Source organism: Echiichthys vipera (assembly GCF_963691815.1).
Source record: "Echiichthys vipera genome assembly, chromosome: 21".
Lineage (NCBI taxonomy): Eukaryota > Metazoa > Chordata > Actinopteri > Perciformes > Trachinidae > Echiichthys > Echiichthys vipera.
This window is the reverse complement of record NC_139846.1, coordinates 25790560-25813598: the sequence shown is the minus strand read 5'-3', so window position 1 is coordinate 25813598 and position 23039 is coordinate 25790560. Positions and strand designations below refer to the sequence as shown.

The 23039-nt window shown below is 50.0% G+C and overlaps 2 protein-coding genes across 4 annotated transcripts in view; both read right to left on the bottom strand.

Moving 5' to 3' along the window:
• LOC310963576 (NACHT, LRR and PYD domains-containing protein 12-like) overlaps positions 1–11060 on the bottom strand; it is a 13966-nt gene extending 2906 nt beyond the window's left edge. Inside the window, exons 1-9 of one of the 3 annotated variants that reach the window (XM_083936443.1) lie at positions 10909–11060; positions 9697–9801; positions 9016–9120; positions 6132–6236; positions 3848–3993; positions 1856–3674; positions 1290–1460; positions 272–448; positions 1–146 (exon numbers count right to left, since the gene is read on the bottom strand). The exon at positions 1–146 is cut by the window's left edge and continues 31 nt beyond it. In XM_083936443.1, coding sequence (XP_083792569.1) covers positions 1–146; positions 272–448; positions 1290–1460; positions 1856–3674; positions 3848–3993; positions 6132–6236; positions 9016–9120; positions 9697–9801; positions 10909–10997 — 2863 coding nt within the window. In that variant the 5' untranslated portion in view covers positions 10998–11060. The remainder of the gene's footprint in view (positions 147–271; positions 449–1289; positions 1461–1855; positions 3675–3847; positions 3994–6131; positions 6237–9015; positions 9121–9696; positions 9802–10908) is intronic. The other 2 variants (XM_083936444.1, XM_083936445.1) reach the window with 2 other exon arrangements.
• Positions 11061–17140: 6080 nt separating this feature from the next.
• On the bottom strand, positions 17141–23039 carry hus1 (HUS1 checkpoint clamp component). Its single transcript, XM_083935807.1, has 8 exons — positions 22909–23039; positions 20834–20961; positions 20561–20737; positions 19321–19428; positions 19149–19223; positions 18961–19060; positions 17408–17542; positions 17141–17320 (listed from the first exon to the last, which is right to left on the bottom strand). Exons 1-8 carry the CDS (start codon positions 22958–22960, stop codon positions 17238–17240), a joined length of 858 nt encoding a protein of 285 aa, XP_083791933.1. The 5' UTR covers positions 22961–23039; the 3' UTR covers positions 17141–17237.

Sequence of the window (23039 nt, the reverse complement as noted above, 5' to 3'; positions counted from 1 at the left end):
GCAGGAATTCACACAGACGCTTCACTCCTGAGTCCTTGAGGTGGTAGTGGTCGCTGAGGTCCAGCTCCGTCAGGTTGGAGGGGTTGGACTTCAGGGCGGAGGCCAGAGCGGCACAGCTGGTCTCTGACAAACTGCAGTCCGTCAGTCTGAACAGAGAGGAAACGGCTCCTTAAAGGTCTAGAAAAAGGAAACTCCAAGCACCTGAACCCAACAGGACGCAGGGATGTTTCCAAGTTTCAATCTCAGCACAGAAAACAAAATGGCGTCGTACCTCAGAGCCTCCAGGCTGCAGTTTGGTCTCCTCAGAGAGTCACACAGGTGCTTCAGCCCTAAGTCGTTCAGGTTGAACCAGTACAGGTCCAGCTCTCTCAGCTGGGAGGAGTTGCACTTCAGCGCTGAGGCCACTAGAGCATCACTCTGGTCCCCGCCTAAACTGCCGGCCCTCAACCTGAATAAAGCATAAATGATGTTGATACATATCTATTTATAATCCAATCAGATGTGTTCAGGTTCTAAGGGCGCCCTCCCACTGTGCCTCCGTGCCGTGCCCCAGCACGTGTCACGTCTAAAGTCTGGTTCCTTTGACCAGTGTGAGTGCAACCGTACCGCGTCTAGGAGCAGCACGCTTGCTGTCCACGGCCCGTTTGGGAGAGGTGGGCTTTAGTAAAGCATGTCTGCACGTGTACGAGCACGAGCGTGCGCACGTGCACGAGCACGAGCACGAGGCCTACGGCGGTTCTGAGGTCATTTCCTGTGCGCCTGTTGGGACGTAGAAAAAAGAAGGAGGGACCATGCGCGGACATTTCAAACAATGGCGGTGAAAGGTTCACGTTGGTGTGCTGCGGAGGTGGAGTGTTTACTGCAGATTTGGTCGATGAAAAGATTCAAAAACAGTCGACAAGACGCACAAAAACTCCGAGGTCTACGGAAAGATCTGGAAACAAAGCCACGCATCGCCATGACGTCATCAATGCGTGTGACGTGTTACGGCGTGATGACGTAGAGGCAGCAAGAAGCATTCGCAGAGGCCCAGGTAGTGTGAGTACAAACGGGCCTGGAGGGGGGGACAAGGACCCTAAAGCACGGGGCACGGGACGGAGGCACAGTGGGAGGGCGCACTTAATGTGCAGCTCACGATCGCTCCGTCCTGATCAATGAGCGTGTCTCTAAAACCCGTGCAGTGACTTTGTGACTTCAGAATGAAAATAAGAACAGAAGACAAATGTACAACGTCGTGGATGTGAGCTATGTTGGTGCACGGGTCGTCCGCAGGGCGTCCGTGGACTGACCTCAGACTCTCCAGTTTACAGTTTGGACTCTCCAGTCCAGCACACAGGTGCTCCACTCCTGGAACCAAGACTTGTAAGAACTCCACCTTCAGCGATCTCAGGTGGGGGTTGGACTTCAGAGCCGCGCCCAGAGAAGCACAGCCCGCCTCTGACAACTGGCAGCCCCCCAATCTGAATAAAGAATAAGTGACTGCATTTTATTGTGTGTGGATTTTAAGAGCTAACTTATCTTAGCTGTTTATTTATTAAAGCTGAAGTCGGCAAGATTTGTTTGATCATATTCACTGAAACCAAATGGAAGCTAGGTATACGTATACTGATGTTAGCAGCTGCTATCCGTCAGTAAGTTAGCCAGGCTACCTGCGTGTAGCATGTACTGCATGCGGTTTATTGACAAGAGAAGAGACGGGCACGTTCACAAAGATCTGGCGCACTGGTGAGCGCTCTAAGGGAGGGAGCCGAGTAGCTCGTTGGTAGAGGGGGAGGGGCGTGAGAGTCGAAATTTGACTGAGTCTACTCGTTCTGCAAGACTTGCCGACTGCAGTTTTAATCACATCTGAACTAACCGAGCCTTTCTGCAGTTCCTCACGGCAGGAATCAGTCTCCATTGTCCCTCCAGCCTTGAGCAGTACATCTCCAGGTCCAACTCATCCAGAACCTCGTCTGACATCTGCAGCATGTAGGCCAGAGCTGAGCACTGGATCTCTGAGAGGGATCGCCTTTCTGTCTTCATGGTCTTCATGAACTCTTGGATCTCCTGATGGACTGAGTGGTCGTTCATCTCCATCAGACAGTGGAAGATGTTGATGCTCCTGTCAGGGGAGGTCTCCTTACTGTCCATCACCTTCATGCGGTCGATGGCTCTCTGGAGGATCTCTGGACTGTTGTCTGTCCGACCCAGCAGTCCCCCTAAGAGTCTGTGGTTGGACTCCAGAGAGAGGCCGTGAAGGAAGCGAACAAACAGATCCAGGTGACCGTTTTCACTTTCAAGGGATTTCTCCAAGGCTTTCTCCAGGAAGGCGTCCAGGGTTGGTTCACTGTTATTGAATTTCCAGTCTTCTCCCAGGAAGTTCTTGAGTACCCAAGTTTTCCCGTAAGTGAAACAGTGGAACATGTAGACTGCAGCCAGAAACTCCTGAATGCTCAGATGAACGAAGCAGTAGATTGTTTGCTGGAAGGCAACACGTTCCTCTTTGAAGATCGCTGTACAAACTCCTGAGTACACCGAGGCGTCTATGACACCAAGACCACACTGGTCCAGGTCTCTTTGGTAGAACATGATGTTTCCTTTCTGCAGTTGTTCAAACGCTAGCCTCCCCAGCTTCAGGAGAACTTCCCTGTCAGCCTCCATCAGCTCCTGTGGACTCTTCTTAAACCTGTTACCATACTTCTGCATCTTCTTCTTTGTCTGAACCAGCAGGAAGTGTGAGTACATCTCAGTCAGGGTCTTGGGCAGCTCTTCTCCCTGGTCTGTAGTCAACATGTCCCTCAGAACTATAGCAGTGATCCAGCAGAAGACTGGGATCTGACACATGATGTGGAGGCTCTTGGACTTATTGACGTGAGAGATGATTCTGCTGGACAGACCTCTATCACTGACTTTCCTCTTGAAGTACTTCTCCTTCTGGGGGTCAGTGAAGCCTCGTACTTCTGTTGCCCTGTCAACACATGCAGGAGGGATCTGGTTGGCTGCTGCAGGTCGGGAAGTTACCCAGATGAGAGCCGAGGGAAGCAGATTCCCCTTGATGAGGTTTGTCAACAGCACGTTGACTGATGACTTCTGCGTGACATCAGAAACAACTATCATGTCCCTGAAATCCAGTGAAAGTCTGCTTTCGTCCAGGCCGTCAAAGATGAACAGAAGTTTACAGACAGCGAGCTCCTGTGCTGTGACCTTCTGTAGTGTTGGATGGAAAACCTGCAGCAGCTGGAGAAGACTGTACTGCTCATCTTTGATCAAGTTCAGCTCCCTGAACGAAAGCAGAATCACCACACTGATATCTTGGTTTTCCAAACCCTCGGCCCAGTCCAGAGTGAACTTCTGCACCGAGAAGGTTTTTCCAACGCCAGCGACGCCGTTCGTCAGGACCACTCTGATGTGTTTCCGTTGGTCAGGTAAGGCGTTAAAGATGTCGTGGCACTTGATTGGAGCGTCATTGAAGATCTTCTTCTTGGAAGTGGTCTCAAGCTGCCTCACCTCATGTTGGGTATTAACCTCTTCACTCTGACCCTCTGTGATGAAGAGCTCAGTGTAGATGTCATTGAGAGGGGTTCCACTTCCTGTTTCATCACTTCCTGTTTTATCACTTCCTTCAGTCACGTGTTCACATCGCTTCTTCAGACTGATCTTGTGTTTATCCAAAACCTCCTGCAGACCACTAACTGCTGAAAGTAAACAAACATTTTAAGACGAAAGAAAAACATATTTTTCGATTATTTTCATGATCAAATTTTAAACAAGCAAAACAAAACGATAAAGAAAGGGTTTTAAAGATCAAGTGAACCAGGAAGAATCTGGTTTTCAGACATGAGGGCATCAACCACATGTTCAGTCTTACGTCCGGGTCTTGATCTGAATCTTTCTCCACACTGGGGACAGAACCAGTGTCCACTGCTGGTAGAGACTGGATCTTGCAGGAGCTCCTGACAGGAAGCACAGTGATACCGCTGCTCCTCCACAGCAACACGACTCCTCTGGTTCACTCTGTGGAGATGAAGACAGTGTGTTTGTGTTATAACATGTCACATTAGTTCTTTCACTTTCAAATTAACTTAACGTAGTTTAACCAAAAATGATGCATTGAACCCGAGTGGACAGTGTTCAAAGCTTCCACTGCTGAAGCTGCAGCGGTGAGCTGTGGCCTCAAGGTCTTAGGTGCCTCAAGGGGCGGTAACCCTCGGAGACCGTGGTGGACCCCGGTGGTCAGGGAAGCTGTCCGACTGAAGAAGGAGTCCTTCCGGGATATGTTATCTCGGAATACTCAATACTCAACTGGTGAGGTATTCGAGCAGTGGAAGGAGCACTTTGAGACACTCTTGAATCCGACTTACACACTATTTTGTAGAGGCAGAGCTGGAGGCTGATGGGGGATTGTCATCAATATCCCTGGCCGATGTCACTGAGGAATTCAAACAACTCAACAGAGGCAAAGCCCCAGGGATCCATGAGATTCATCCAGGAATGCTGAAAGCTTTGGGTTTGGAGGGGCCGTCCTGGTCCTGGTCCTGGTCCACACGTCTCTGCAACACTGGTGGAAGTCTGGGACAGTGCAAAAGGAGTGTCAGACCGGGGTGGTGGTCCCTGTTCAGAAAGGGGGACCAGAGGGTGTGAGCCAGTTACAGGGGATCACACTCCTCAGCCTCCCTGGTGAAGTCGACTCCAAGGTGCCGGAAAGGAGGTTCGTCCTGTAGAACCTCAGACTGAACAGGAACAATGTGGACTCAGTCCTGGACGTGGAAAAACGGACCAGCTCTGCACTCTCCAGGATCCTGGAGGGGGTCTGGGAGTGTGCCCATCCAGTCTACATGTGCTTTGTGGATCTGGAGAGGGCACATGACCGGGTCCACGGAGATACTGTGGGAGGTGCTGCGGGAGTATGTGATGAGGGGGTCACATCTCAGGGTGATGCAATCTCTGTACTCAGTAAAACAGATTCACTCCTGGTGGGGGTCGGCAACCTGCCAGGGTTACGTTTTGTCACCAATCCTGTTTGCGATTTTTATTGACAGGATATCGAGGTGTAGTTGTTATGGGGAGGGCCTTCGGTTCAGTGGGCTGAGGATCTCATCTCTGCTTTTTGCAGATGATGTAGTCCTGATGGCATTGTCGGTCAGTGAACTTCAGCACTTCTCAGCCGAGTGGGAAACGGTTGGGATGAGGATCGGCACCTCTTAATCTGAGGCCATGGCTCTCAGCAGGAAACCGGTGGATTGCTTACTCTGGAAAGGGAAGTTTGGGGTCCCCTGCTAGAGCTGCTGCCCCTGCGACCAGATTCCAGATAAGCGGTTGAAGATGAGTGAGAGTGAGCGCAAATTCTCAACTCCACAAATTTGTGTAACGCACACACGTTCCTACCCTCACCTGTGGTCATGAAAGCTGAATCATGACCAAAAGAACGAGGTCGCTGGTACAAGCGTGTGAAGTGTGTTTCCTCAGGAGGGGGTCTGGAGTCTCCCTTAGAGAGAGGGGGAGAAGTTCAGCATCCGTGAGGAACTCGGAGTAGAGCCGCTGCTCCTTGGTGTTGAAAGGAGCCAGTTGAGGTGGTTCAGGATCATCTGGTAAGGATGAACCCTGGGCGCCTCCCTAGGGAGGTGTTCCAGGCACGTCCAGCTGGGAGGAGGCCTCGGGGAAGACCCAGGACCAGGTGGAGAGATTAGATCTCCACACTGGCCTGGGAATGCCTCAGGATCCCCCAGTTAGAGCTGGTTAATGTGGCCCGGGAAAGGGAAGTTTGGGGTCCCCTGCTGGAGCTGCTGCCCCTGAGACCCGACCCCGGATAAGAGGCTGAAGATGAGATGAGATGTGATGAGACACACATGACCCTCAGCTCGCCCCCTAATTTGGGAAATCAGGAAGTGATGAGGCAGTAACATTGTGGATGGCAAGCAGGAAAACAAACCTCCAGGATCAGAAGTTAAAAAAGAGACTCTTAAATGGCAAGTTTAGCTTAAAAGCCAGACGGTTCTCTGGACAAGACCAGAAGTGAGTGACCACCAGAGTGAGTCCAGTTGCTGCTGTCCAAGTATACAGGTGATGCAGAGAGGCTCCTCCCCCTTACCAAAGACAGACCACGTTGGGTAGTTTAACTACACACTACACCAACAGTAGAGACCATCTCTTACCCTGTGTGCGAGGGTCCAGGTTCATTACTGAAGTATGGAGGTGTGACTCTGGAGCAGTCACTCCTCATGGACGGACGGCTGGACACTGAAGACTCTGGTCGCCGACTGTTAAAAAACACAAATGTTTTACACACATACACACGGGCTACAACTACATTTCATTATGCAATACTGTCTTTGCTCATGACAAAGCTGAGCCTTGAATCAGAATCAGAAGTTTGTAAAATGGAGGCTTTAGCTCCAACTATCACCAAGACCAAAATGGTGGTGGGTTCATTAATGGTCTTGAATCTGTTCACCCAGTACAGTCTTGTGTACCATCACTATCAGTTTCTGCAACAACTCCGTCTCACTCATGAACAAGCCAGAACAGCGTGTACCGACCCAACTCAGCTGAAGACAAACAGCAAACGTAAACACCACTGCTGTCTGTCAGGATTCCTGTTTTCTGTTAGTCTTTACTTTGTGTTTGTGTTTGTCTCCCTCTGTCTGTGGTTCCCTGCATGTGTCTCCCTCTGTCTGTGGTGCCCTGCATGTGTCTCCCTCTGTCTGTGGTGCCCTGCATGTGTCTCCCTCTGTCTGTGGTGCCCTGCGTGTGTCTCCCTCTGTCTGTGGTGCCCTGCATGTGCCTCCCTCTGTCTGTGGTGCCCTGCGTGTGTCTCCCTCTGTCTGTGGTGCCCTGCATGTGCCTCCCTCTGTCTGTGGTGCCCTGCATGTGTCTCCCCTTTTGGTATGTGTCTGTCTGTGGTTCCCTGCATGTGTCTCCCTCTGTCTGTGGTTCCCTGCGTGTGTCTCCCTCTGTCTGTGGTGCCCTGCATGTGTCTCCCTCTGTCTGTGGTTCCCTGCGTGTGTCTCCCTCTGTCTGTGGTGCCCTGCATGTGTCTCCCTCTGTCTGTGGTTCCCTGCATGTGTCTCCCTCTGCCTGTGGTGCACTGCATGTGTCTCCCTCTGTCTGTGGTGCCCTGCATGTGTCTCCCTCTGTCTGTGGTTCCCTGCATGTGTCTCCCTCTGCCTGTGGTTCCCTGCATGTGTCTCCCCTCTTGGTGTGTGTCTGTCTGTTGTTCCCTGCATGTGTCTCCCTCTGTCTGTGGTTCCCTGCATGTGTCTCCCTCTGTCTGTGGTGCCCTGCATGTGTCTCCCCTCTTGGTGTGTGTCTGTCTGTGGTTCCCTGCATGTGTCTCCCTCTGCCTGTGGTTCCCTGCATGTGTCTCCCTCTGTCTGTGGTGCCCTGCATGTGTCTCCCTCTGTCTGTGGTGCCCTGCATGTGTCTCCCTCTGTCTGTGGTGCCCTGCATGTGTCTCCCTCTGTCTGTGGTGCCCTGCATGTGTCTCCCTCTGTCTGTGGTGCCCTGCGTGTGTCTCCCTCTGTCTGTGGTGCCCTGCATGTGCCTCCCTCTGTCTGTGGTGCCCTGCGTGTGTCTCCCTCTGTCTGTGGTGCCCTGCATGTGCCTCCCTCTGTCTGTGGTGCCCTGCGTGTGTCTCCCTCTGTCTGTGGTGCCCTGCATGTGCCTCCCTCTGTCTGTGGTGCCCTGCGTGTGTCTCCCTCTGTCTGTGGTTCCCTGCATGTGTCTCCCTCTGTCTGTGGTGCCCTGCATCTGTCTCCCTCTGTCTGTGGTTCCCTGCATGTGTCTCCCTCTGTCTGTGGTGCCCTGCATGTGTCTCCCTCTGTCTGTGGTGCCCTGCATGTGTCTCCCTCTGTCTGTGGTTCCCTGCATGTGTCTCCACTCCTTGTGTGTGTCTGTCTGTGGTTCCCTGCATGTGTCTCCCCTCCTGGTGTGTGTCTGTCTGTGGTTCCCTGCATGTGTCTCCCTCTGTCTGTTGTTCCCTGCATGTGTCTCCCTCTGTCTGTGGTGCCCTGCATGTGTCTCCCTCTGTCTGTGGTTCCCTGCATGTGTCTCCCTCTGTCTGTGGTGCCCTGCATGTGTCTCCCTCCGTCTGTGGTTCCCTGCATGTGTCTCCCTCTGTCTGTGGTGCCCTGCATGTGTCTCCCCTCTTGGTGTGTGTCTGCCTGTGGTTCCCTGCATGTGTCTCCCTCTGTCTGTGGTTCCCTGCATGTGTCTCCCTCTGTCTGTGGTTCCCTGCATGTGTCTCCCTCTGTCTGTGGTGCCCTGCATGTGTCTCCCTCTGTCTGTGGTGCCCTGCATGTGTCTCCCTCTGTCTGTGGTGCCCTGCATGTGTCTCCCCTTTTGGTATGTGTCTGTCTGTGGTTCCCTGCATGTGTCTCCCTCTGTCTGTGGTGCCCTGCATGTGTCTCCCCTCTTGGTGTGTGTCTGTCTGTGTTTCCCTGCATGTGTCTCCCTCTGTCTGTGGTGCCCTGCATGTGTCTCCCCTCTTGGTGTGTGTCTGTCTGTGGTGCCCTGCATGTGTCTCCCCTCCTGGTGTGTGTCTGTCTGGAGCTGGTAGGCGTGGTTCCACCCAGCTGTATCCAGCTCCACTGATGACCCCCTGCTGCGAGACACATTCAGTGACAGATCGTTTCCTTATTTAAGTGGTAACTTCTCGTCGGTCGGCTCCCGTACTTTGTTGGTTATATCTTCACGCTTCGGTGCCCTGTGATAGACTGGCGTCCTGTCCAGGGTGGACCCCGCCTCACGCCCGATGTCGGCTGGGATCGGCTTCAGCCCCCCCGCGACCCCGACAGGGACAAGCGGTTCAAGATGAATGAATGAATGAATGAATCTTCGCGCTTGTTTGTTTGTCGTTAACCTTTGTTCTTTGTTCTCTTTAGTTATAGTTTCCCGTGATCCCGTTCCTGTCCACCCTCGACCGTCTCGCCACGTTTTGTTTGTTTGTTTCCCCTGTTTTTGGATTCCCTTGTTCTTTGTACAATTAAATATTAGTTTAAACCGTTCTTTGTGTCCTCGGTGTTAGAAACAATCTCTTACCCTGTGTGGGAGGGTCCAGGTTCATTACTGAAGTACGGAGGTGTGACTCTGGAGCAGTCACTCCTCAAGGACGGACGGCTGGACACTGAAGGCTCTGGTCTCCGTCTGTGAACACACATACACACGGGCTACAACTGCATTTCATTGTGCAATACCGTATTATAAAATGAGAATTAAGCTAAAAACCTTGAACCAGTATCTTGTTCTTGGTCGCTGGAAAATCATCAGTTGTCATCAGCGTTCTGTTGCACCTTGCGAACAAAGCTAACGTCAACTAGCTCGGGCTAGCATTGTCTGGTAACTATAGGGTGATTTGTAACCGGCTCTGTGTCACTGCAGAAGACAGCGCTCCCAGCTAACCTGCCGGCAATCGTCTGCCTGATCAGTGTTGCAGTTTCCCTCTTTGCCCTTTAGCTTAGCACAGTGTCACTGAAACGACAGTGGAGCCGAGCTTAAAGCTGCTTAGCACTCTTCCCCAGCTCCGCACCTTGTCCAAAAATGACCACGTCTGGTTTCAAATCAAAGATGGCAACGCCCAAAATACCAAAGTCGAGGCTTCGAAACGACAAACCAACAGGTGACATCATAGTAGCTACATCCATCCACAGTCTACGCTAACGTAGACTCATGTAATTATTGACAACACTGAAAACATCTTGCAGTCAGTCAAACGTCTCTTACCCTGTGTGCGAGGGTCCAGGTTCATTACTGAAGTACGGAGGTGTGACTCTGGAGCAGTCACTCCTCAAAGACGGACGGCTGGACACTGAAGACTCTGGTCTCCGTCTGTGGGAACAACAAACGTTTAACACACACACACACACACACACACACACACACACACACACACACACACACACACACACACACACACACGGGCTACAACTGCATTTCATTGTGCACTGTATTGTTTAGTGAGAATTAAGCTGAACCCTGAATCAGAATCTGGATCAAGTAAGTTTGTAAAATGGATTCTTTAAGGGTTTGGACCCTCTGAGGGCGCCCTCCCACTGTGCCTCCGTCCCGTGCCCCGTGCTTTAGGGTCCTTGTCCCCCCCTCCAGGCCCGTTTGTACTCACACTACCTGGGCCTCGGAGAATGCTTCTTGCTGCCTATACGTCATCACGCCGTAACACGTCACACGCATTGATGACGTCATGGCGATGCGTGCACAGAAATTCAAACCAAATCAAATTTGATTACGATCACTAGCAAACTTAGCGCGTATTGTTTCCCGTCCACCTCAGACCGCGCTGACTGGTTTGTCCAAGCGGTGTAGTCGTAGCTACTTTTTTAAAAAGATGGACCATCTGCACGAGCGCCCCCTCAGATTGGGCATTGACATCAAGCCCCGCCCACAGAGAGAGACTTCCTGTTTGGTCCAATCAGGAAGCTCCGTCAGCGTCAGTTCTCTGAGTGTCCACTAGGGGCAGGTTTCATGTTAAACAGGCCGTTTACACAGCATCATTAAACCTGTTTAAGGACAAAAGAACATTCTAGTCTGTGTGTTTAGCTCAGGTCTCCATGACAACACTGAGGGGGAGGGGCTAGTTTTTATTTTATTGGAGGTTCAAGTGTATGAATAATTAGGGGCGTGGCCTCTTGAGTGACAGCTAGCCTCTGGCCCTCACTTCTCCTCGGAGGTAAACGTCAGCCAGATGGACGTACGCCCCTCCCCCCAACGTCACATACATGCCCGTTTATGGTCAGAGGAGTCAAAGTCGGACAAGATGGAGACTCCTGTAGGCGAGGACGACTGGATCGAGTTAGAGAACGGACCTGACGGAGACGCTACATCTGTTTTTACGCAGTCTGTGGTTAGGGGTGGCGTCACCGTAGCTCCATCCATCTACACTGAACCATGTCCAGGTCTACAGTAGAAACAGGGTCTTACTTTGGGTCTGAGGGTCCGGGTTCAGGACCAGAGCCCGGAGGTCTGGACGCATTTCTGAATAGTCCAGAGTAGGATCCGTCCCCACTCATCTTCTCAGGTCAGCAGCACTGCTGACACAAACACACATGATAACAGAGTCAGAGGTGCAGCTTTTTATGTGCTTTATTAAGAATAACACGTGTTTGCATCATCACAGCGGTTTAAACCACAGGTTCTCGGCTCTGGCTGCAGGACGCAAACAGGAAGAGAGGAACATTTGAGGACTCCGGGTTCATGTCTGGGTGGGCCTGAGCCGGCGTCACTCAGGTCCTTCAACGTCTGCAACCGGATGCTTCAGATGTTTTATCAGTCTGTTGTCGCGAGCACCATCTTCTTCTTCTTCTGTGGTGTCCTGGGGCGCGGGCATCAAAGCAAAAGACGCAAACACACTGAACACACTCATAAAGAAGGCCGGGTCTGCTGTCGTCCCCCTGGAGGAGGTGCTGGAGCACAGGATGAAGAACTGCTGGTGATCACGGACGATGTCTCTCATCACCTCCATGAAACCCTGGACGAGCTTCAGAGCAGCCGAATCCAACCTCGCTGCTTAAAGAACGCCACAGGAAACAGTTCCTACCTGCTGCTTAAAGAACGCCACAGGAAACAGTTCCTACCTGCTGCATAAAGAACGCCACAGGAAACAGTTCCTACCTGCTGCTTAAAGAACGCCACAGGAAACAGTTCCTACCTGCTGCCTTAAAGAACGCCACAGGAAACAGTTCCTACCTGCTGTTTAAGGAACGCCACAGGAAACAGTTCCTACCTGCTGCTTAAAGAACGCCACAGGAAACAGTTCCTACCTGCTGCTTAAAGAACGCCACAGGAAACAGTTCCTACCTGCTGCTTAAAGAACGACACAGGAAACAGTTCCTACCTGCTGCCTAAAGAACGCCACAGGAAACAGTTCCTACCTGCTGCTTAAAGAACGCCACAGGAAACAGTTCCTACCTGCTGCTTAAAGAACGGCACAGGAAACAGTTCCTACCTGCTGCTTAAAGAACGGCACAGGAAACAGTTCCTACCTGCTGCTTAAAGAACGCCACAGGAAACAGTTCCTACCTGCTGCTTAAAGAACGCCACAGGAAACAGTTCCTACCTGCTGCTTAAAGAACGCCACAGGAAACAGTTCCTACCTGCTGCTTAAAGAACGCCACAGGAAACAGTTCCTACCTGCTGCTTAAAGAACGCCACAGGAAACAGTTCCTACCTGCTGCTTAAAGAACAGCACAGGAAACAGTTCCTACCTGCTGCTTAAAGAACGACACAGGAAACAGTTCCTACCTGCTGCTTAAAGAACGCCACAGGAAACAGTTCCTACCTGCTGCTTAAAGAACAACACAGGAAACAGTTCCTACCTGCTGCTTAAAGAACGCCACAGGAAACAGTTCCTACCTGCTGCTTAAAGAACGCCACAGGAAACAGTTCCTACCTGCTGCTTAAAGAACGCCACAGGAAACAGTTCCTACCTGCTGCTTAAAGAACGCCACAGGAAACAGTTCCTACCTGCTGCTTAAAGAACGCCACAGGAAACAGTTCCTACCTGCTGCTTAAAGAACGCCACAGGAAACAGTTCCTACCTGCTGCTTAAAGAACGCCACAGGAAACAGTTCCTACCTGCTGCTTAAAGAACGCCACAGGAAACAGTTCCTACCTGCTGCTTAAAGAACGACACAGGAAACAGTTCCTACCTGCTGCTTAAAGAACGCCACAGGAAACAGTTCCTACCTGCTGCTTAAAGAACGCCACAGGAAACAGTTCCTACCTGCTGCTTAAAGAACGCCACAGGAAACAGTTCCTACCTGCTGCTTAAAGAACGCCACAGGAAACAGTTCCTACCTGCTGCTTAAGGAACGCCACAGGAAACAGTTCCTACCTGCTGCTTAAAGAACGCCACAGGAAACAGTTCCTACCTGCTGCTTAAAGAACGCCACAGGAAACAGTTCCTACCTGCTGCTTAAAGAACGCCACAGGAAACAGTTCCTACCTGCTGCTTAAAGAACGCCACAGGAAACAGTTCCTACCTGCTGCTTAAAGAACGCCACAGGAAACAGTTCCTACCTGCTGCTTAAAGAACGCCACAGGAAACAGTTCCAACCTGCTGCTTAAAGAACGCCACAGGAAACAGTTCCTACCTGCTGCTTAAAGAACGCCACAGGAAACAGTTCCTACCTGCTGCTTAAAGAACGGCACAGGAAACAGTTCCTACCTGCTGCTTAAGGAACGGCACAGGAAACAGTTCCTACCTGCTGCTTAAAGAACGCCACAGGAAACAGTTCCTACCTGCTGCTTAAAGAACGCCACAGGAAACAGTTCCTACCTGCTGCTTAAAGAACGCCACAGGAAACAGTTCCTACCTGCTGCTTAAAGAACGCCACAGGAAACAGTTCCTACCTGCTGCCTTAAAGAACGCCACAGGAAACAGTTCCTACCTGCTGCTTAAAGAACGCCACAGGAAACAGTTCCTACCTGCTGCTTAAAGAACGCCACAGGAAACAGTTCCTACCTGCTGCTTAAAGAACGCCACAGGAAACAGTTCCTACCTGCTGCTTAAAGAACTGCACAGGAAACAGTTCCTACCTGCTGCTTAAAGAACACCACAGGAAACAGTTCCTACCTGCTGCTTAAAGAACGCCACAGGAAACAGTTCCTACCTGCTGCTTAAAGAACGCCACAGGAAACAGTTCCTACCTGCTGCTTAAAGAACGCCACAGGAAACAGTTCCTACCTGCTGCTTAAAGAACGCCACAGGAAACAGTTCCTACCTGCTGCTTAAAGAACGCCACAGGAAACAGTTCCTACCTGCTGCTTAAAGAACGCCACAGGAAACAGTTCCTACCTCGCTGCTTAAAGAACGCCACAGGAAACAGTTCCTACCTGCTGCTTAAAGAACGCCACAGGAAACAGTTCCTACCTGCTGCTTAAAGAACGCCACAGGAAACAGTTCCTACCTGCTGCTTAAAGAACGCCACAGGAAACAGTTCCTACCTGCTGCTTAAAGAACGCCACAGGAAACAGTTCCTACCTGCTGCTTAAAGAACGCCACAGGAAACAGTTCCTACCTGCTGCTTAAAGAACGCCACAGGAAACAGTTCCTACCTGCTGCCTTAAAGAACGAGACAGGAAACAGTTCCTACCTGCTGCCTTAAAGAACGCCACAGGAAACAGTTCCTACCTGCTGCTTAAGGAACGCCACAGGAAACAGTTCCTACCTGCTGCCTTAAAGAACGAGACAGGAAACAGTTCCTACCTGCTGCTTAAAGAACGCCACAGGAAACAGTTCCTACCTGCTGCTTAAAGAACGCCACAGGAAACAGTTCCTACCTGCTGCTTAAAGAACGCCACAGGAAACAGTTCCTACCTGCTGCTTAAAGAACGACACAGGAAACAGTTCCTACCTGCTGCTTAAAGAACGCCACAGGAAACAGTTCCTACCTGCTGCCTTAAAGAACGCCACAGGAAACAGTTCCTACCTGCTGCCGTCAGACTCTATGACGCTGCAAGGCCACGCTCAGGACACACTCACACTACTCAAAGTGACCTATCACTGAAATGCACCTTTCTCTCTCTTGCACCTTAAAATCCCCACAGCACATTGTAATAAAGTGTTTATCTGCGATACAACACATCTATCTCTCCATCTCAGATCAAGTCCTGGGATGAATGGATGAATGGATGAATGGATGAAGAGAGTAATGATGAAGTATGAACACTCACCTCTTTGTCTCCTGCTCTGGGTTTAAAATGGACGCTCTCCGTTCATACTTTCACTTTCACCTCAGCTCCTCCTCACAGGATGTGTGTGTGTGTGTGTGTGTGTGTACGTGTGTGTGTGTGTGTGTGTGTGTGTGTTAACCCACTGAATCTACTTCCTGCCCACTTTACCAGGAAATGACACATTTCAAATCTGGGCCATTACAGTTATATATCTATATATGTGTGTGTGTGTGTAGATGTGCTTCTATGCATGTTTCTATGGAGGCCTATACATCATATTATGCTGCTTTATATATAAATTATGTTATAATAGTGATTATTGTAAAGTTATATTTATAAATTGCACATAAAGTGGATAAAAGACGCAGATCACTGAATTATTAAAAAGGTTTTTTTTACTCTTATTTGTTAAACTAATTTAATTTTGCATCTATTTTTAGTCATTTTGTATCTTTTTGTGCTGGTTTTGCATCTATTTTTAGTCATTTTGCATCTTTTTGTGCTGGTTTTGCATCTATTTTTAGTCATTTTGCATCTTTTTGTGGTGGTTTTGCATCTATTTTTAGTCATTTTGCATCTTTTTGTGCTGGTTTTGCATCTATTTTTAGTCATTTTGCATCTTTATGTGCTGGTTTTGCATCTATTTTTAGTCATTTTGCATCTTTTTGTGCTGGTTTTGCATCTGTTTTTAGTCATTTTGCATCTTTTTGTGCTGGTTTTGCAGCTATTTTTAGTCATTTTGCATCTTTTTGTGCTGGTTTTGCATCTATTTTAAGTCATTTTGCATCTTTTTGTGGTGTTTTACATCTATTTTTAGTCATTTAGCATCTTTTTGTGGTGGTTTTGCATCTATTTTTAGTCCTTTTGCATCTTTTTGTGCTGGTTTTGCATCTATTTTTAGTCATTTTGCATCGTTTTGCATCTATTTTTAGTCATTTTGCATCTTTTTGTGCTGGTTTTGCATCTATTTTTAGTCATTTTGCATCTTTTTGTGCTGGTTTTGCATCTATTTTTAGTCATTTTGCATCTTTTTGTGCTGGTTTTGCATCTATTTTTAGTCATTTTGCATCTTTTTGTGCTGGTTTTGCATCTATTTTTAGTCATTCTGCATCTTTTTGTGCTGGTTTTGCATCTATTTTTAGTCATTTTGCATCTTAAGGGCCCCTTGAACCTAAAGGCCCCTGGGCCTGTGCCCGTTCAATAATCCATCCATGTCGTCAGCGTGTGACCGTCCCACACTGCATTCAAAGTGACAAATGTTCTTTTAAACGTTTGAAAAACAGTGCGAGATCAGAGAACGAGCAGGTTTTATCATTTAAGAGTCATCATCATGTTAGTGAACCACAGACACAACGACCCGGGTTCAAATCAAACACACGTGAACTAAAGGACGAGACGTTAACGATGATGTCAAACTCACCCGCTCACCGTGTTCCTCGGTTCCTCGACAACAGCCGGCCGAGTCAGGAGCGTCTCTGTTTGAGATCACAGCGAGCAAACGTGGAGAGGAGCCGCTCAGGGAGCAGGTGCTACGCAACTGAACACACCTTTAATAAACGTGACCTTTGGACGGCAGCAGGAGCCGACCTCCAGGGCAGCGTCAGCGTCGCACCGAGGGGAAGAAGCTCTGAAGGATCTTTGACGTCAGCAGAAGCTGCGTAAAAATACTCAGTTGCAAGTAAAAGTCCTGCATCTCACTTCAGTAAGAGGAGTCAAATCACAGTAAGAGTGTTATAGTGTTATAATGAGGTAAGACGGGGAAACACGCCTTAAGACAGACGCTGATTTACTGTGAAAGGAAAACATATTTGCACAAACCAACAGGAGAGATGAGGCGGGAGAGCAACAGCTTCATCAGGGGGGGATCTGGGATCACCAGCAGCAGCTCAGTGCTCAAGAGTGGGTCGTCCTCCATTCGAGAGCTCAGCAGTTCGATCAAAGATGCAAAATGACTAAAGATAGATGTAAAACCACCACAAAAAGATTCAAAATGACTAAAAATAGATGCAAAACCATCACAAAAAGATGCTAAATGACTAAAAATAGATGCAAAACCAGCACAAAAAGATGCAAAATGACTAAAAATAGATGCAAAACCAGCACAAAAAGATGCAAAATGACTAAAAATAGATGCAAAACCAGCACAAAAAGATGCTAAATGACTAAAAATAGATGCAAAACCAGCACAAAAAGATGCAAAATGACTAAAAATAGATGCAAAACCACCACAAAAAGATGCAAAATGACTAAAAATAGATGCAAACCTGCTTTTTCAGTGAACCTGGAAACAAACAAACACACTGAAGCAAAGACAGGAGCTCCTGGCTGAGGAACACAAACACTTTTAATGCAGAACAATCTGAATGTGCAACTTGTTCCCTCTGTTCTCTCAAGGGTCCAAATCCTCCCTGATAAACGTGGATCCACCAGCGCGTCCTGACCCCGGCCCACGTGTTCCCGGGCTCCACTGTGGGGACACGCGGCGGCCTCAGACTCAGAGACGTTGGGGGTTTAGTCTCAATCCCCAAACACCGCGAAACAGGTTCATTTTTGACTTCTCACAGTGAGCAGGGCGTCTACGCCACGGCGGGGATGAAATACTGCAGCGACACGTCCTCGTGCAGCAGGATCAGGTGGACGACCCTCTCGTGGACGATGTCTGAGGGAAACATGAGTCGAGCAGTGAGGGAACGAACGACTCAACGTGACTCTTTCAGTGTGTTCCTCATCCTGAGGGTTCACTCACTGCACATGGCCTTGCTGGGGTTGACCTGCTGTCCCATGAGGAACTGCTGCAGCTTCCTGATGTCCACGCGGGCCTGGGCCATGGCCTCCGGGTCCCTGCTCTGAGACGGGCCGCCGTCCTGGGAGGCGTCGTCACCTGGAGGGACGGGGAGCAGACAGGGAGACGGGTTCCCCAACTGAAAACCTGAACGGGTGTGATTGGTGTAACGTTCTTCATCTTTCCACCGCCGCACCACTGCGAGCATCGAACAAAAACCCTCTACCTCTCTTTACCGCGGAGCCGACGGCCTGCTGTCACCTGTGACCTCCTGAGACGACCTGTGACCCGGCCCAGACGCTCTCTCCGACTTCCCAATGACTCGAGACGACAGAGAGTGAAGTCCAGTGACCGACGCCCTCCGATAGTTAAGTTTCGGGCTGTTCTCGTGCATTTGACAATGAAAGTAAAGCGCAACAATTCACGCATTTCCCACATAGTTGCTTCATGTGAATTCTACGTATTAAAAGCAGGAGACGTAGAAGAAGACGGCGAGGTTGAGGAGGTGGACGAGCCCCCAAAACACAAGATGTTCCCCTGTAGACATTCATGTCATGGACGTACGAAACCTAAAACCACCAAACGACCCTTTTTAAAACGCTAACAGTGAAATACTACTCGTGTTTCCGCCCCACGATTCAGATCCGCTCCAAAGTTTGGCGAATTAAAAGCAGGAGACGTAGAAGACGGCGAGGTGGTGGTGGTGGACGAGCCCCCAAAACACAAGACGTTCCCTGGGAGTTCCCCTGTAGACATTCATGTCACGGACGTACGAAAGCAAACCACCAAACGACCCTTTTTAAAACGCTAACGAGGGGATTTCACGCCTAACGCCGCGTTCAGAAGGGAGGAGGGGGCGAGGAGAGAAGAAGCACGACTCGTCAAAATGTTTGTTAAGGCGCCATCATCGCGCAGAATCCCTCTGCAGAACTTCCCGTCCGACATCTACGAACGTCCCACTCCTGTTACAGTGAACCCTCCGGTACAGACCCGACGCCACCAACGGGACCGGGTCACGGGTCACACACAGAGTCAAGGTACAGACGCCGCTTCCGACACGTCCAATGCGCAGGATGTACAAACTGAACTCTTCGGGCGAGTGGCGTGGCAGCCAATCAGGTCGTCTGTCCTGTTATTTATCTGAGCCAATGGATAAACCAAGTTAGCATTGGTTAGCACTAGCATAACACCGGAGCAGCTGCGGCCCTCCCATGGACCCTCGTTGTTTTGTCACAGCGCCACCAAACGGCGACCAACCGGCAGCCGGGCAACAGCAGCTGGTGTGCCGAGCCGAGTCCGGTGCTGCCACCTGCCGCCATTAGCGCGACCAAAGCGTCTTCATTCACGCGGTTTGAGCGATGGTCCAAATATGAGCATGCGACACTCTCGTTTCGCCCCCTCCACCCCGGTGTGAACGCGCCCCAGCCTTGTGTGACTGTATGAACAACCGACGCAGGAAAGGCGAGCGGCCTCGGTGCGGCCGTGGAAAGATGACGCCCGGTCGGATTGGTCTTTACCCCACGGAGGGTTCCCCAGGTCTTTGAAGTGAGTGGTGACAGAAACCAGGTCCGTCTCGATCTTCAGGTTCATCTCTCCGTTCAGGTTGGCCTCCAGGACCTGACACACACACACACACACACACGCACACACGAAGTTTGACATGTGGATCGTTTCTTCCGGTTGTGACTTAAACATTGAGACGTACCAGGAAGTTGGAGAGGTTCTTCATCCTGTCCACGACGTTCTTCATGGTCTTCAGCGGCGGCAGGTAGATGCTGACCTGCAGGGACAGAGCACACGAGTGTCTCCACAGACGCACGCTCCTCTACAAACACATAAAGTCCCCCGGGGGGTTCGAGCAGAGCGCCGACACTCACGTCGAAGTCCGGCATGTTCGGCTCCTTGAACTCGTGCCAGAGCCTCCGGGGGATGACGTCGACCGGGACGTCGTGGGTGACGACTCGGCTGATGCTGGACAGGGTCGGCTGGACGGGAGATCACCGGGTTAGGTAACTTTATCTGTTTTTGGATCATTTGTGCAGAGCTGAAAGCACCAACGACGCTTCAGTCCGTCGTCAACGGCAACTGAAATAATCACTATGGATTTAATCACCTTCAAGAAGTAAAGTTCGCTCTACCGCAGCGTTCTGAAGAAGAGAAGCTCTGGATCTACCCTCAGTCCTGGTTCCTACCCTCACCTGTGGTCCTGAAAGCTGGGTCAGGACCCAAAGAACCAGGTCCAGGTCAGGACCCAAAGAACCAGGTCCAGGTCAGGACCCAAAGAACCAGGTCCAGGTCAGAACCCAAAGAACCAGGTCCAGCTCAGGACCCACAGAACCAGGTCCAGGTCAGGACCCAAAGAACCAGGTCCAGGTCAGGACCCAAAGAACCAGGTCCAGGTCAGGACCCAAAGAACCAGGTCCAGGTCAGGACCCAAAGAACCAGGTCCAGGTCCAAGCGTGTGAAATGTGTTTCCTCAGGAGGGGGTCTGGAGTCTCCCTTAGAGAGAGGGGGAGAAGTTCAGCATCCGTGAGGAACTCGGAGTAGAGCCGCTGCTCCTTTGTGTTGAAAGGAGCCAGTTGAGGTGGTTCAGGATCATCTGGTCTGGATGAACCCTGGGCGCCTCCCTAGGGAGGTGTTCCAGGCACGTCCAGCTGGGAGGAGGCCTCAGGGAAGACCCAGGACCAGGTGGAGAGATTAGATCTCCACACTGGCCTGGGAACGCCTTTCAACACAAAGGAGCAGCGGCTCTACTCCGAGTTCCTCACGGATGCTGAACTTCTCCCCCTCTCTCTAAGGGAGACTCCAGACCCCCTCCTGAGGAAACACAGTTCACACGCTTGGACCTGGACCTGGTTCTTTGGGTCCTGACCTGGACCTGGTTCTTTGGGTCCTGACCTGGACCTGGTTCTTTGGGTCCTGACCTGGACCTGGTTCTTTGCGTCCTGACCTGGACCTGGTTCTTTGGGTCCTGACCCAGCTTTCAGGACCACAGGTGAGGGTAGGAACCAGGACTGAGCGGTAGATCCAGAGCTTTGCCTTCCTCAGCTCTCTTTTCGTCCCGTCTCTTTACAAAAACGTCAATAAAACAAAAGAAGGTGGCGTTCACGGTCTCACCAGCTCGGCGGCGATGGTGAGGCAGGGGCAGTGCTTCTTGGTCAGTTTGACTTTGACGGCCTTGGCGTTCTGCAGCGTCTTCAGGGCACGGGACAGGTTCTCCGGCGTCACCTCTAGACAGATCTCGTTGTCCTCGGGGGCCACGCCCTCCATCTGGTACTCATCGAAGAAGTTGGCCTGCAAGGGGGGGGGGCAGGACGAGCCGTACGTCACGTGTCAGAGTTACGCTCTGGAGTCTGAGAGTCGTCTTCGGCGCTGACGCGGGACTCTTACCTGGGACAGCTCGCACCACATGCTCACGCCTCCGTTGGCCACTTTGCCGGACAGAACGAAGAAGAGGTTGTCCGGGGTCAGACGCAGGACGCACATCTTGGTCAGCTTCGAGATGGTGGTGACGACTCCTGGTGAGGGCGAGGAGCATAAACGTGTGTTAAAGTGTCCTCTAGGAGCATAAACGTGTGTTAAAGTGTCCTCTAGGAGCCTAAACGTGTGTTAAAGTGTCCTCTAGGAGCATAAACGTGTGTTAAAGTGTCCTCTAGGAGCACAAACATGTGTTAAAGTGTCCTCTAGGAGCATAAACGTGTGTTAAAGTGTCCTCTAGGAGCATAAACGTGTGCTAAAGTGTCCTCTAGGAGCATAAACGTGTGCTAAAGTGTCCTCTAGGAGCATAAACGTGTGTTAAAGTGTCCTCTAGGAGCATAAACGTGTGCTAAAGTGTCCTCTAGGAGCACAAACATGTGTTAAAGTGTCCTCTAGGAGCATAAACGTGTGTTAAAGTGTCCTCTAGGAGCATAAACGTGTGCTAAAGTGTCCTCTAGGAGCATAAACGTGTGCTAAAGTGTCCTCTAGGAGCATAAACGTGTGCTAAAGTGTCCTCTAGGAACATAAACGTGTGTTAAAGTGTCCTCTAGGAGCATAAACGTGTGCTAAAGTGTCCTCTAGGAGCCTAAACGTGTGCTAAAGTGTCCTCTAGGAGCATAAACGTGTGTTAAAGTGTCCTCTAGGAACATAAACGTGTGCTAAAGTGTCCTCTAGGAGCATAAACGTGTGTTAAAGTGTCCTCTGGGAGCATAAACGTGTGTTAAAGTGTCCTCTAGGAGCATAAACGTGTGTTAAAGTGTCCTCTAGGAACATAAACGTGTGCTAAAGTGTCCTCTAGGAGCATAAACGTGTGTTAAAGTGTCCTCTGGGAGCATAAACGTGTGCTAAAGTGTCCTCTAGGAGCATAAACGTGTGTTAAAGTGTCCTCTAGGAGCATAAACGTGTGTTAAAGTGTCCTCTAGGAGCATAAACGTGTGTTAAAGTGTCCTCTAGGAGCATAAACGTGTGTTAAAGTGTCCTCTAGGAACATAAACGTGTGCTAAAGTGTCCTCTAGGAGCATAAACGTGTGTTAAAGTGTCCTCTGGGAGCATAAACGTGTGTTAAAGTGTCCTCTAGGAGCATAAACGTGTGTTAAAGTGTCCTCTAGGAGCATAAACGTGTGCTAAAGTGTCCTCTAGGAGCATAAACGTGTGCTAAAGTGTCCTCTAGGAGCATAAACGTGTGTTAAAGTGTCCTCTAGGAGCATAAACGTGTGTTAAAGTGTCCTCTAGGAGCATAAACGTGTGCTAAAGTGTCCTCTAGGAGCATAAACGTGTGTTAAAGTGTCCTCTAGGAGCATAAACGTGTGCTAAAGTGTCCTCTAGGAGCATAAACGTGTGTTAAAGTGTCCTCTAGGAACATAAACGTGTGCTAAAGTGTCCTCTAGGAGCATAAACGTGTGTTAAAGTGTCCTCTAGGAGCATAAACGTGTCATAAATCTTTATTTGCCTTTGTCAATACTTAAAGTTAAAGAAAATCTTTCCTGAAAGTCGACTAAAAATCTAATTTTCATGCTTTATTGCTCCTTTGAGTATTAATAATATATTTTAAACACTACTTTATGCACATGTTCTCCACACTGTGACTTTCTGTGCATCCTCTGATCAATATCTCTGCTTTATTACATTAAAAATGTTCTACATCGTTAATATTTTTATGTATTTTGAGTTTTATTGTTTTAACCAAACCCCATGCGAAATAAAGCTGCTTCTGTTGCGCCTTCTCTCCATTTTCGATCTTATAAACTGGTGCAAAATAATGTAATTCTGTTAAAATTAGTAATTATTTCTGCACTTATTATAAGCCGAAGTGAAGTCAGGCACTAACACTTAATAAAAAGTACGGTCAGGTTTGGATTAAACGCGTGCACGGGTCGTTTTGACTCTTCCGCGGAGAAATGTGAGTTTCTCTGCGGGAGTCTGGCGGGAGCTGCCCGGGCTGCAGCGTCAGGTGCGCGGCGTGAAAGAGGCGGGACGCCGGGACTCACGGGTGAAGTGGTTCAGGCAGGAGACGTCGATGATCTTCGCTCTGAACTTCATCTTTGAGTCTTTGAGTCTTTGAATCTTTGAGTCTTTGAGTCTAAGCAGCTGCAGCTGAGGCGGGACCGCGTCAATTTGT

What these genes read in the sequence shown, in the direction of transcription:
- hus1 (XM_083935807.1), bottom strand. Translation starts at nt 22,960, where the DNA reads ATGAAGTTCAGAGCGAAGATCATCGACGTCTCCTGCCTGAACCACTTC. An exon ending in TCACCATCGCCGCCGAGCTG is followed by an intron (nt 19,429 to 20,560) that starts GTGAGACCGTGA and finishes TCTCCCGTCCAG; the next exon opens with CCGACCCTGTCCAGCATCAG. An exon ending in CCCCAGCAAGGCCATGTGCA is followed by an intron (nt 17,321 to 17,407) that starts GTGAGTGAACCC and finishes TGTTTCCCTCAG; the next exon opens with ACATCGTCCACGAGAGGGTC.